General features: G+C 36.4%; 1 protein-coding gene across 2 annotated transcripts in view; it reads right to left on the minus strand.

Moving 5' to 3' along the window:
* Nucleotides 1-15,473, minus strand: part of PGM2L1 (phosphoglucomutase 2 like 1) — a 48,409-nt gene that overhangs the window by 23,559 nt on the left and 9,377 nt on the right. For both annotated transcript variants that reach the window (XM_087868159.1, XM_045816231.2), the window contains exons 2-4: nucleotides 5,430-5,597; nucleotides 1,953-2,059; nucleotides 1,148-1,232 (exon numbers count right to left, since the gene is read on the minus strand). In XM_087868159.1, coding sequence (XP_087724285.1) covers nucleotides 1,148-1,232; nucleotides 1,953-2,059; nucleotides 5,430-5,552 — 315 coding nt within the window. In that variant the 5' untranslated portion in view covers nucleotides 5,553-5,597. The remainder of the gene's footprint in view (nucleotides 1-1,147; nucleotides 1,233-1,952; nucleotides 2,060-5,429; nucleotides 5,598-15,473) is intronic.

A 15,473-nucleotide genomic window follows, 5' to 3' on the forward strand; every position in this document is an offset into this window, starting at 1 on the left:
ATGTGATCTCTACACCCAATGTGGGGCTCAAACTCACGACCCCGAGTTCAAGAGTCACATGCTCTTGCAACTGAGCCAGCCACATGCCCCTACTGTTTATACTCTTGACAAATTTTTTTTACCAAAAAATAAAACATTTTATTCTCAATGTTTTTGATGTTTTAATTACAGTGTACTAAATATTAATTTTACTATTTTTTTCTTTTCTTTATACGTTTTTAGCCAAGAACAGGGTATTCTTAATGTTTTGACAAAAAACTTTAAAGTTCACTGAACAGTTAGCAGTTTTCCCACTGATTACTAAGGATCACTGTGCATGGCTTCAGTTTATAGTTATCTTTACAGTCCTACGCTACCATGCAAAGCAAGGACTGCAGTTTCTTTTTTTTTTTTTTTAAAGATTTATTTATTTATTTATTTGACAGAGAGACAGCCAGTGAGAGAGGGAACACAAGCAGGGGGAGTGGGAGAGGAAGAAGCAGGCTCCCAGTGGAGGAGCCTGATGTGGGGCTCGATCCCAGAACGCCAGGATCACGCCCTGAGCCGAAGGCAGACGCTTAGAGACTGCGCCACCCAGGCGCCCCTGTAGTTTCTAATCTTCATTATTATAGCTTCCTTAATCCAGGAATTATTTATCACTATGTTTTAAAAATCCCAAACCTATGGGGTTTTGTTTCTTATCTCTGATCTCACTGCACTGAGGTACAGGACTATGGCTTGATAAGCAGTTGTCTGGTATTTATTGAAATTTCCTTTATGACCCTGCTTGATAAGAATGAATATCCTACCATTACTGAATACAGTGCTTTCACACACCCCCTATTCAGATCAAGCACACTAATAAGTGTGTTCAAATCTCTCCTCAGCCATTTTTATCTGCTTGAGAAACCAGTTTCTGAAAGAAGAGTATTAAGATATCATGACCGTGACTGTGGACTTGTCATCTTGTTACAGATCAAGATCTTTGGTGGGTCAACACGTGCTTGTTGAATGAAAAGAAACTCAGAGCAAAATTTGTTTTCCTTCCTTTCATCCTTCATATCACCTAATATAGAACTATAAGCATGACAAGGATTTGAATCCCAGTTGAATTAAGAAATCTTTTTAAGAGCAACAAACTGTATAATCAATAACATGACACACTTACTACAAAAGGTGTAGGAACATATCTTGAGAAAAGGTACACAGGAACATCTTTGGCCAGTAAGACTGCAGCCGTGAGTTTAGCAAGTCTAAAAAAAAAAAGACGGAGATTTCACTTAGTCCTTAGCTTACCATACATTTAAAAACCCAACCTGCCACAAAATAAATGTTTCATATTGTAATTATTCTGAATATATATATAGTTAGTAGCCTAATACAGCCAATTCTTACAATCACTGGTTATCTAGGTTTCATGCGCCAACTTAAAAATGTTAAATAAGATTTTTTAAAAAGGAACTTAATAAGAAGTAGAACTGATATTTTAATTTCTTCCTTTTCCCTCATTCATCTTTTGATGCCTCCACTAAGAAATAAAACCCGCAAAAGGCAAGAAGAATGGAGGAAAGTGAAATAAGAGACTTTGATAAACAAAAATGCATAATTAACCCCTGGAAAAAAAGCATCACTCTCTCATGATTATCTGTGTGTGAAAATACCCTAAAACGAATTAAATGTGAGTATAATGAGAGAATGCAAGCTATATAATCACTTCTACCCAATGCTGTTGCCAAAATATTAAAATCATAACATAAACTATGATGTCATCCTAAATACTCTGAATATTTAAAAATTTTAATCCTGCCTGTAAGAGCTAAAGCTTTAAAATGCTTCTATTCTAGCTCTAAAATAAACACCAGCATGTGATCACATTTCTATTTGACAGTTTCCTGTTTCAGAAATCCTACTACTAATTTTTTTTAAGGTTTTATTCCAACCCAGCTTAATCTCTGAAACAATTCACACTATACCTTTGGCTGCTGCAGCTGCTAGTTACTTGACCCCGGGTGTCATACCCAACAACAAAGCCTCTCTGCTTGAAGTCTGAGAAACATCTTTCAAGGTATTTGTACATTCCCTGAAGCAGATAAACACAAAAGATTAGTTCCTAATACCTGCATTTTCCACAACTTAAAATCTATTCGCTTTAAGTGTAGTGTGCAGCTTATTGGCTCATAGGGACCTGGCTTCCTGCCTTTATGCTCATGTTTACCAGTGTGGGAACAATACTGTTCAATCCTCAAATGTGAGATGACAAACATTTATTTCCTTGAGTTTCAGACACATTTAATACCACAGAAATATCAGTTAAGTAACTATGAAAGCCAGTATGAGACACAAAACATTAGGGGAAAAAGAGGGGACAAGAGAGTCCGTATGCTACAAGAAAACTGTTAGAAGGATCAAAAGAAATCGTTTCTTGCCTTAAGGCTGTAGACAACAGAATGTTGACCATTTTAGGCCCTGCTAAGTCATAAGACCAAAGCCAACCAAAAGATTTGACCTATTTATGACACAAACATTTAATTTTTTTAATTTTTTATTTTTTTTAAAGATTTTATTATTTATTTATTTGACAGAGAGAGAGACAGCGAGAGAGGGAACACAAGCAGGGAGAGTGGGAGAGGGAGAAGCAGGCTTCCCACCAAGGAGAATGCAGGGCTTGATCCCAGGGCCCTGGGATAATGACCTGAGCCAAAGGCAGACGCTTAACGACTGACCCACCCAGGCACCCCTGACACAAACATTTTAAATCAGCAACATAAACCTTCATAAGACCGACCTTCCTTCCTTCCTTCCTTCCTTCCTTCCTTCCTTCCTTCCTTCCCTCTCCCTCTCTCCTTTCTTTTTCTTTCTTTCTTTCTTAGCCACCCCCCCTTTCTTTCTTTCGATTTTAAGTAACCTCTACAACCCAACATGGGGCTCGAACTCCCAACTCCGAGATCAAGAGTGCACATTTTACCAAACAGGTGCCCCATTAGAACATTTCTTAAGATGGCTGATCCCACTTGTAATTCTTTAGTTCTAAAATCTCACAGAAAGAAAATTTCATAAACGAGGAAAACCTGCGGTCAATGGTGACAAAAAAAAGAAATGAACTATTTAATACTGAAAATACCATGACAATAAACTAGAACCATTTAAGTATCCTATAAATGATTTGCTAACTTTAATAAATGCTTTCATCTCTAAAAATAATACTTCATATTGTAATAGTCCTTTAAAACCACTTTCACAAATGTTCCCACATTTAATCCTTACAAACCCAGAAAGAAAAACTGAAGATACCTTTTTCTATTTTTGTCTGTCCTTCAACATCTTTTCAAAAAAAGAGCAGACAAAGATTGAATCTCCACTTAATGACTTGCCCAAGGCCATTCATTCAACTAAAACTAAGTTGTTCTAATTTATTGCAGACCACTGTATGGCAGGCTCTGCGAAGACACTCTGTGGCAGCATCAGGTGAGGCCCCGGTGACTTCTGGACCCCTCTTTCATGGCTCTTTCAAATATAATTATTCTTTCCAGCCGACTCCTGAAAGAGGACTTCAACTACCTCCATTTTGGCCTTCGTTTATATTTTTCTGTTTGATTAAGCTCTTCTTTCCAGCTTATCTCTTAAATCAGGCAAAAAACCCCCGCTGGCAAAGCGTCCTGTGATGGGAACCGAAACTGCCTACCCCTCCAATAATCATGTCAGCAAGACCCTGCATGAGTGACCCCAAGACAATGATCAACCTGACCTTTACTGCCCTCCTGCACATGCCCACTACTTTTGTCCCACACTTTCCTTATATACACTTAGAAGTTTCTTCAGCACTTTTTAAGTCCACTGTCTTCCTGGTGTTGGCTGCGCTGAAATAAATTCCTTTCTTGTTTCACCACCACTATGTTTCTTTCCCTGCTTTTGGATTTTGTCAGCAGCAAGCGGCCGAACCTGGTCTGCTTAGGCTCCCCAGAATCAGGTGCTCTTACACTCCTGTGCTCTGGTTACACTCCCTGTGAGTGTGTGTGTGTGTGTGTGTGTGTGTGTGTGTGTCTGTGCACGTGCACGCATGCTTAATATAGCCCATGTTGGTTAGTTTCACCAATTTATTTATTTCTAAAGACGACGTTGTCCTAAAACCTCACAGAACTTCCTACTATTCTCTGGCATAAAAACATATCTTATCTTATTCCCCTATACCTAGATTCTGAAAAGGGCTAGGGCTTAAGAATCAGATTCCATTAGCTTTTCCATTTCACACAATGGAATCTCAACTCCAGGAACAATTTACACTTCCATAGAAATTGATTTTCAAACCTCCTCCAACCCTTTTGGTAAAGTCAAGGAATCTTCCTTTAAAGTGAAAGCTTATGACGAAATGAACTTATTTAAAGAGTGAGCTGATGCATCTCTGGATGAGGAAAAGAAAGGGGACAAGGGTGGGGGGCGTGGCAGGTATCCTACCTATTTAGCCATCTTTTCATGTCTTCTTTCCCATGCCCTGCATTAGCCTTTGCCTTTAGAGAATTCCCTTAGAACAAGGCTAAGAATGATTTACTGTTCAGCAGTATTGATTAGAATTACATATTTATATCTACTGAGCAATTCTCTAGTCCAGAACTATTTTTAGTATATGCTAAATGTGTTTTAGCCTCAAAACTATAGTTCCTTGAAGCAGTGGGAATGATTCACTGGAAAAAGAAGTAATTTGTTTCTAAGCTGCATAAAAATGGGGAAAAATAAATTGTATCATATCATACACTGTCTTAAAGCACTCTCATGGACTATAGGAAACAAACCGAGGGTTGCTGGAGGGCCGGTGGGTGGGGGGATGGGGTTACCGGGTGATGGGCATTAAAGAGGACACTTGATGTAATGAGCACTGGGTGTTATACACAACTGATCAATTACTGAACTCTACATCTGAAACTAAGGATGTACTATATGTTGACTAATTGAATTTAAATTAAAAAAAAAAAAGAACTCTCATGAATATGGACACTGTCTTAAAGAACTCTCATGGATATGGAAAACCACATTAAAGGGAAATATTTTCAACTACATTTTCCAAATACTCTGGTTAACCTTTATCAATGGCCATATGCCAAAATGAGTAATTCTCTTTCATCTAAGTTTGTTTCTTTGTATTAACTGGAAATGTCAATATCCATTTCCTGATTTCAAATGCAAAGTAACATTGTCAAGAGTTTGACAATGGTCACCAAAAGAATTCTTAATCAGAAAGTTAGTCTATAACTTTGAAGATACACAAATGACTTCTAAAATAAATCTTGTGCCAGACCAAAGGTCAGCATTTATTCCACACTTTTTTTACTTACAAGAAAGTACCTTCCTAGATATAAACTTTGTTTTTATTTATTTATTTATTTTTTTTAGAAAGGCACAACCTAATTTGGAAAGCCAAAAAATAGTGTATACATATTGTACTTTGTAATACTTACCTGTGTTGACTGAATTACTGTAAGGTCATTAATATAGCAAAATCCTGCCCCCATAGCAGAACGAAGTCCTGCAGTCCCGAAAGTCATTCGACAACAAAGACGATCTCGCAGCTCCTTGTTCATTCCATTCCGTAAGAGATTTTCAATCTGCTCTTTTGTTTTGGGATTCTATAAAAAAAAGTATGAAGACTTAATCACCATCACAAGCAGGGTCCTAATATGAAGCCCTTCTGAGGAACCGGTAAGTATTATGCATATATCACAAGGTTCCAGGCACACTATAAATTCCACAGCGCTACTGATCAATATTTGTATGTATAATAAAACAATACCGGCCATTTACTGAGTCCCCCAAGGAGCCAGGCCCTTACTGGAGGAGATTTACGTATCTCTAATTGTCATGGCATTTTTTGTAGCAATTTTTGTAAAAAATTCAAGAATTTTTTTTAACACACTGATAAACTTAAAGAGCTATGGATCTAAAGTAAGCTTCTTAGTCATAAAAATAACATTAATTAAATTAGAGTCTATATTAAGTTTTAAAAGAAATATGGAAGCTATCGGGTAAAAGCCATCAACACATGCCTACCGACTACTTCCTAAATCTCTGCGATTCAAAGTAACCAGATAAGCCTTCCTGCTCTTTAAAGTCACAGTATCTACACTGTGTATCTACACTACTGTATCTACAGTAAAGGTGACCATAAAATGGTCTTAGATATTAAATGTGGACTTAGCTAAGAATGAGAATGAAAATTCAGTCCAAACTTGGCTTGGCAAGCAGGAAACGCCAACATCTGTATTTTAGGATTCTTTGTTTCATGATCACACCTTTTACCTTATTTTCATAAAGCTCAAGGATGCCCCTGACTGAAACAGCACTTCACAAATAATTAACAAACTTCAAATAGAAATGCAATTAAAATTAGAATAAAATATGAATGGAATTTTCCAGTATTTTCTTTTTAAGAGTAAGAGTCAAATATTAACGAAAATAAAGGGAACTACAACTTCTCCCTTCCATACTATATATAGTATGGATTTAGTCCACACTAACGGCTTAGATCTACATCCATAGCCTATACAACAATAATGAATATTCAGAACGATAAACCAAGGCACCTACAAGGTGCTAAATATTAGAGTATATTTGCACTTGCAAAGAAATACAAACATATTAATATATATTTAAACAAAAAGGTTTTCTGGTTATAGTGGAATTAAAGTAACCAGAGCACATGCCACAAACTAATGAGAAGCCGTGGAAATTCTGATTAACTGGACTTGTAATCTGCTAAAAATGGATAGACTGTTAAAAAAAAAATAAAAGAAAATATGATATACATATAAAACCTTGACTCAAGGAATAACCCTTTTATAAATGGCACACACTAGCAAACACACAGGCTACATAAAAATATGAATAGCTATATTTTTAAAGGATTTTATGTATTTATTTGAGAGAGACAGAGAACGCGCAAGGCGCACAAGCAGGGAAGGGGAAGAAGGAGAGGAAGAAGCAGACTCCCTCCTAAGCAGGGAGCCCCATGCAGGGCTCCATTCCAGGACGCTGAGATCCTGACCTGAGCCAAAGGCAGACGCTTAACCAACTGAACCACCCAGGTGTCCCAAAATATGAATAGCTATTAAGAGAAGACTCTAAGCAATAAGATTAGCTGGGCTACTATATATTATTCCAACGTCTAAGATACCACCAGATTTGATATAGAGGTCAAAGAGACTTGAAGAGGGCAAACATTTAAAAACAAGTATAAGAATGGTAAAAATTGAAGACCAAAAAAACCTTCCATTCTGTAGAGGGTACACGGCAGCGTCATATAGTTAGTAACACTGAAATGGGGATAGTCCTGGGCACCTGGCTGGCTTAGTTGGAAGAGCATACAACTCTTGATCTCAGGGTCATAAGTTTGAGCCCCACATTGGATACAGAAATCACTAACATTAAATAAATAAACTTTATTTAAAAAATTGGGAGGGGCGTCTGGGTGGCACAGCAGTTAAGCATCTGCCTTCGGCTCAGGGCGTGATCCCGGCGTTATGGGATCGAGCCCCACATCAGGCTCTTCCGCTATGAGCCTGCTTCTTCCTCTCCCACTCCCCCTGCTTGTGTTCCCTCTCTCGCTGGCTGTCTCTATCTCTGTCGAATAAATAAATAAAATCTTTAAAAAAAAAAAAAATTGGGATAGTCCTTTAAGAGTCTGCAGCCACTATAAAAATTTAAACTGCATATACCTTTTGGCCCATAAATTTCTCTGTCCACAGCAATATCCTCACCCAAACAAAAAGATTTATGCATATAAGAATGTTGATTACAGCATTTTACTGGTAGTAGTATTATTACCATTGTATTGATAAAGAACTTAATATTTAGAGAGGGAGCCTAGTAACACGGAGCTAATATTAGAGGTCTAGACAGGATCTGAATCCAGGTTGGTCTGGCTCTAAATCCTATACCACCTCACTACAAACAACAAAATAATTATGTAGGACAGGCTAATAATGCTTCTAATAATAATAAACTCCAACTATAAAGTAAAACATCATTCTTTTAAATTACAGTTACATAAAAATGATCTACCAGACACGAAAACTATCACGTTACTGAGTACTTCCTAATGTTTAACTGCACAGCTACTAGAGTAGGGCCTAAAAATTCTATTCTCTGTTACAAACATCACAACCAGTCCTAACCTAATTCCTGGTTCTGAAAAACCCTGTAAATTAGAGAAAAATAAAAATGGATTAAAAATCATGATGCATTAGACATAAGTATATTTTTATGGTAAACAGTGCTAAGCGATTATATTGACAAGCATATGAAATCTACTTTAAACTTAGATTTCTCCACTATTTCATAAGTAGACATTAAATTAGATGTTTTAAAATATACCTAAAGGGCTATCTATGTAGCCATGATTATCCTGTATTTTCCATTCAGATGAAATTGAATTTGGATTTTGTTGTTAAAATCTTCAAATGACTATTTTTATAAGCTATCATATATGAAGATTCTAAAGAATTACAAATTATTTTTTAAATACTATTTCTAGGGGCACCTGGGTGGCTTGGCTCAGGGCGTGATCCCAGCGTTCTGAGATCGAGCCCCACGTTAGGTTCTTCCGCTGGGAACCTGCTTCTTCTTCTCCCACTCCCCCTGCTTGTGTTCCCTCTCTCGCTGGCTGTCTCTCTCTCTGTCGAATGAGTAAATAAAATCTTTAAAAATAAATAAATAAATAAATAAATAAATAAATAAATACTATTTCTACATAGAACTCAGATGTATCAAATGAAAAGAAGTGTATATAAAGTGTTTTAATTTGCATAAAAAGAGGTATGTGTACACTTACATATCATTCCAGAAATACTCCATGCAAATATAAGAGACTAAAAATAGTGATTATCTCTGATGGGGAAACCAAGAGTGAGGTCTGAGCTAGAAAAGTGACTTATTTTTATTGTACATCCTTGGTACTGGATATTTTATGGATATTATTACTGATCTTACGGCAAAAACTAGATAAGTATCTATGATGGCTGAGAAAAACTACTATTTGTGTGTCTACATGAATACTTTTTACCTCACAAATTGTTCTTTTTAGAACAGCAGCCACAGAGGGCTATTACTAAAACGTATACTGGATCTTTCTCAAATACAAATTATTGTTTGCTTAATAAATGGGCTCTCTTATTTCCAGTGCGCTCATTACTTGAGGGTAGGAGCTGCCTAACCAGCCAAAACAGAAAAAAAATGCTTCGACTGGTGGCAACTCTAAAGAAAGCCCCTCTAAAATGACACTGTAAGTCTGTGGAGAAGTTGTATGATTTACATACTTTTTGGTAATGCACTTACTGATCTACTATATAAAATAAAAATTAATTATTTAGAAAGTAAATACATTCAGGGGCGCCTGGGTGGCACAGCGGTTAAGCCTCTGCCTTGGGCTCAGGGCGTGATCCCGGCGTTATGGGATCGAGCCCCACATCAGGCTCCTCCACTATGAGCCTGCTTCTTCCTCTCCCACCCCCCCTGCTTGTGTTCCCTCTCTCGCTGGCTGTCTCTATCTCTGTCAAATAAATAAATAACATCTTAAAAAAAAAAAAAAGAAAGTAAATACATTCAATCAGAACTAAATTTTCTCAGAACTAGTGTATTCTAGAATCCTAATAATTTTAGTACCCCAAAAAAGTAATCCTGCAGAAAATCCAGAAAGATTTTAGTGACTGCTAGCATTTTCTATATTTCATCAGGAATAAAGCTGATTGTTTAGTAGGAAATCAGTAAGCTAAAGAGTACAGAATTAAAGCCGTGCATTATTTTCAAATTTTCCCTGTTTACCCAAAATTTTCGTTTAGGTTCTAATCCTATGGATTGCTGCAACTTTATATGGCTGAAAGGAAGAAAAGAAGGTGTCTTCTTACATAATACTCTGTGGAGTTCTGTTTTTTCCATGGTGTAGGTCCATAAGGCCCGAATTCAAAGAAAACATGAAAAACTAATTTACCAAAAAAAAAAAAAAAATGCAGCACTTACAAACTCTTAGAGATGTGAATAAAACTATATACCAGACCAAAGTCACTCCAACTCTGCCTGCCGTGAAATGAAAGTATTAGTACTCACTTATGAAGGATTATTTTGGACTCGCCCAAGCTTTTCTGAACCAATTCTGTTCATAATCAGAGGGTTTCTGTATTGTTTACGCGTAATAAATGTAAATGTAAATGTATATAAAAGTATGTAAAAGTAATTAATCATCGTTACATAAAACAAATCAAGTTTGTCAATGAGGAATTCACCTATAAATCTCCTTTCCTACTTCATTTATAAACCTTTGTATAAGTTTTATACAACCTGGATCTACTCTATTAATCTTCTAGTACTAAACCTAACAGCATAAAAACAATTTAAAATGTGACCTTCATTGTTTAGAAGATTAGAACAGATCTAAAAGAACATAATATATATTCACAGCCCAAATCCTAATATTGTTATATATCTAAAAACGAGGCAACATACAAAATTGACTTTTTAGTGGCTCAAATATATCAAAAATTGCAAAGCTACACATACCATTTTAAAATGTTACTGACAGAGGCTGGTGTCTAAACAATAAATGCCAGTTTTATGTAACTACAGAGAAAAAATATTTAAGTTTATTTCTAAACAGAAGTTAAAATAGGAAACTGCAGTCTGAAAATCGGAAGGGTAAACGCAAGTGACATTTACTTCTGAGGGTCAGCCAGCTTGAAGCTCCACATCTAGGGACCTGGAGTAGAACATGTTTTCCCAACCAGATGCTTCCTTACTGAGTCCAAAATACACTCTTGCTAACCAATAGTTTTTCCCATTTAAGGGTCTTTGTGTAATTCTAAATTGTATTTCTCCATCTTTAAATTTTTTTTTCATACGGAAGTATAATTGACATACAACGTTATGTTAAGTATGAAACAGTGATTTGATAATTCTATAGATGACACATTTGAAAAATATAATTTACTGTGAAAAATACAATACTTGAAAGATACTTGAATTCTCTTTAAGAAGCGGGCTTTTTTTTTAAAAAAGATATGCAAGTTACAAAAATAAATTCATGGGTGTGAGTTGTACTACAGAATATCAACTCTTACTGTCAAGTTTTTCCTGATAATTATGTAAAAGTTCCTCGATGTTTGGGAGAGAGAGCATTTAAATAATTAATTCTAAGTATGAATCTAAGTTTCTAGTATGAAACTTACTACCCTTATAAAATATGACATTTCTACTTAACGAGCATCTTGGGCTGTATTTGATGTTATTTTATTGTTGACTTGCATTTTGTCAAGGAACTATGGCTTCTGGTACTATTTAGGGAGAGGTTAACAGTATCCACATTTTCAAAAGTTATATTTAAATATAAATATATAAGTATTTGTATGTTATAAAAAACATAAATCTTTAATTTTGATTTGAGTGTTTTCAGGCATTGAAATAGTTTTGACTAAGTGATTTTTTCTTTTAAAGGAGCTGTTTAGCTTCCAGGGTTATCTTTACTTTGATTAAATGAAAAACAAAGCTATTTTTCAAACAAACAGGAAATTTAGACAAAACTCTAGTATTCTTAGGTACGCCTTCATTACTTTGGGGAAAGGTAGAAGGGAGGAGAATGGGATCAGTAAAGTGGATACGGGAATTTAAACTGAACATGTAATTTATTTCTTTAAAAAGGAGACCTGATTCAAATTTAGCAAAACATTATGACAAAATAGGAGATGCTTATCATTCTCTGTGTTTTTAAAAAGGAGAGGTCAATTTGTTAGAAAGGCTCATTACTTCTTCAATTCTGTTGGAAGGCTCTGTAATGATCCTAATGTGAAACTTTGTTATCCATAATTCTAGAAGAGTCTCCAGGCTACCCTCCATCACATCTCCAAACCATCTCATCCGAATTACTGCTAGACTCATCAGCCAAGAACTAACAATAGAGTCCAATTCCGGTTACATCAAATACAAAGGTCAGGAAGGGTGGGAATCAGATCCCAAAGGCCAGAGATCAAAATCTTTTTAGATTCAAATACTCCCATTTCTCTGAGCTCAATTTTGTATATAGGGTTAAAAAATGAGAATAACTAGCTCAAACAATCCTGGAAGGATTAAAAGTTTTTTTGTTTTTTTTTTTACATGAAAGCATCTATTAACACATCCGGCACATGATCACACAATAAACAAGAGATTTCCTTTTTCCTTTACGTAGTCTCTCTCTCTCTCTGTGTTTTTTTTAATTCACTTGAGAGAGAGAGTGCGAGAGTGAGGGCAGGAGCCCGGGGAGGATCATTGGGAGAGGGAGACGCAGACTCCCCGCTGAGCAGGGAGTCCCACCCAGGGATCACCCTGGGATCATGACCTCAGCCAAAGGCAGATGCCACCCAGGTGCCCCTCCTTTACATAATTATCACTGCCACAGCAGTCCAACACAAACGCTACGCTTAAACTAAAAGAAAATCTTCATTATTCTTGTATGCTGCCCATTCAGTTTCATTTCCCTGATCAGTTTCGTTTTCCATTTTACTCCTCTATTTCTTCCACCTTAAATTTTCTGTCCCCATACTCATCATCTATTTCTATCCTATTATCCTTCAAGGTCCAGCTCAAATTCAACTTCTTATGTAGTCTTCCTAACTTTGAATTTCCATGGGTCTTAAAAAGCAGCGTTAATTGTTCTTTATTTGTATCTTATTCTATTTTATTTTTTTAAGTAGGCTCCACACCCAGCATGGAGCCCAATGCAGGGCTTAAACTCACAACCCTGAGATCAAGACTTGAGCTGAGATGAAGAGTCAGACTCCTAACCTACTGAGCACCCCAGTGCCCCTCTTTATTTGTATTTTAAATATTATTAATTTTGAACTATGTCAATACGTTTTCCTAGTTTAAAAAAATACTAATAATACAGAAAGCTAAAGACGTCTTTGACTATTACCCTCAGTCCCAGGCCCCTCCTGTGGGGTGAGCTAGTACTGTTGTGATGTATCCTTCCAGACCTTTACTGGCATCTCCATATGTATAGATAGGTAGTTTTGCTTTCTGTCTTTTTATATCTATGGTATCAAATTGCACACAATGTTCTATAACTTGCTATTTTCACTTAATATATCTTGGAGATCCTTTCAATACATATAGATCTATTTTTGTTTTGCTTTTGTTCCTGTTTTACTGAGAAACAATTGACATCACTGTGTAAGTTTAAGGTATACAGCATGATGGTTTAATTTATATATACAATTGACCCTTGAACAACAGAGGTTTGAACTGAGCAGATCGACTTATATGCAGATTTTTTTCAGTAAAGTCAGTACAGAATTGTGAATGTATTTTCTCTTCTTTATGATTTTCTTAATAACATTTTTTGTCTAGCTTACTTAACTGTAAGAATACATTTTATAATACATATACAAAATATGTGTTAATCAACTGTTTATGTTATCAGTAAGGCCTCTGATCAAAAGCAGACTATTATTAAGTTTTTTGGGAGTCAAAAGTTACATGCAGATTTTTGACTGTTTGGGGTGTTGGCACCCCAACCTTTATGCTATTCAAGGTATTGTGAAATGATTAGAACAATAGGTTTAGTTAACATCCATCGTCTTATATAGGTACAAGAAAAGGAAAAAAATTTCTCTTTTTGATGAAAACTCTTAGAATCTACTTTCTTTTTTTTAAAAGATTTATTTATTTATTTTAGAGAGAGTAGGGGGAGGGGCAAAAGGAGAGGGAGAGGGGGTGGAAAAGAATCTAAGCAGATTCTCCACTGAGCACGGAGCCCAACGTGGGGCTCGATATCACGACCCTGAGACCATGACCTGAGCCAAAACCAAGAGTCGGACTCTCAACCAACTGAGCCAGCCAGGCGTCCCTAGAATCTACTTTCTTAACAACTTTCCAATACATCATACACAGTGTAAACTATAATTATATTGTCCATTATATCCCTAGTACTTACTTATCTTATAACCAGATGTTTGTACTCTTTGACCACCTTCCTCTAATTCTGCACACAAACCCCCCCATCTGGTAACCACAAATCTGACCTCTCTATGAGTTTGGTGTGTTTTTTGGTCTTTTGGGTTTTTTTTAGATTCCACATGTAAGTAAGATCATATTGTCTTTTTCTTGTCCGTCTTATTCCCCCTTAGCATAATGCCTTTGAGGTCCATCTATGTTGTCACAAATGGTAGTGTTCTCTCATTTTTTTATGGTTGAATAATATTCCATGGTGTATATATACCATAACTTCTTTATCCATTCATCCCTGATCTAGTGTATTCAACTGTTGCAGTGTTCCAATTTGTTTATCCTTTCCCCTTTGGTGGGCATTTAGTCTTTTTCAAAATTTTACCTGCATAAATAATGAAACATTTCAGAGGAAAAGTGACATGAGAAAAATGTGAAGCAGAAACTACAAAATAAAACCACTATTTACATTAAAGAGATCTTCTGGTTAGCTGAAAGCTAAAAGGCCTATGTACCTGAGAAGCACAGGATTTTTCATTTACATTATAATTTTCATATTCTTTTGGGCATTTGATATGACCAAGTCATAATTTTGTTTGGTAAGATCCAGTGCTCTCTAAATTATCTGGTGTAAAGGATCACATGCAGGATTAGATATAGTACCCACCTGTCTATATTTTTTTCTACCAGAGAAATATTTTCTCCATTAACTCCCAACACCAGAGGGCAGCAGCCTTACTACTAACTGACAGTGGAGAGAAATTGACTAATGAAAAACTATTTTAGTAAAATCTGCACTCAACCTCTTATTTTGGGGAAAATATTTTTTTTTAAAGATTTTATTTATTTATTTGACAGAGATAGAGACAGCCAGTGAGAGAGGGAACACAAGCAGGGGGAGCGGGAGAGGAAGAAGCAGGCTCATAGCGGAGGAGCCTGATGTGGGGCTCGATCCCATAACGCCGGGATCACGCCCTGAGCCGAAGGCAGACGCTTAACCGCTGTGCCACCCAGGCGCCCCTGGGAAAAATACTTTTATAAAAAATAAACAGACACATGAAATATGTAAAAACAATTAAACAAGCAAATCATGCGTCTCTCCAAGAGGATGAAAGAAATCTAATTTAGATAATCCAGGGAGGAACTGTGAAAATCTGAAATGGTGGAATATAATACTTAAATTCTTTGGTTAGTTCAATGTATCTTACAAGCAAAATCTGAAAGAACAAAATGAGACAAATTCCTTTTCATTAGGTTCTCCAGGGTCTCTCAGATTTTTCAAATAGGAGGAAAGAGAGAGGGGAAAATAATTCTAGATCAAAGATATATCCACATAGGGGGCGCCTGGGTGGCACAGCGGTTAAGCGTCTGCCTTGGGCTCAGGGCGTGATCCTGGCGTTATGGGATCGAGCCCCACATCAGGCTCCTCCGCTATGAGCCTGCTTCTTCCTCTCCCACTCCCCCTGCTTGTGTTCCCTCTCTCGCTGGTTGTCTCTATCTCTGTCGAATAAATAAAATCTTTATAAAAATAAAATAAA

Source organism: Ursus americanus, chromosome 16 (genome assembly GCF_024610735.1).
Source record: "Ursus americanus isolate L20-20 chromosome 16, mUrsAme1.1.p, whole genome shotgun sequence".
Lineage (NCBI taxonomy): Eukaryota > Metazoa > Chordata > Mammalia > Carnivora > Ursidae > Ursus > Ursus americanus.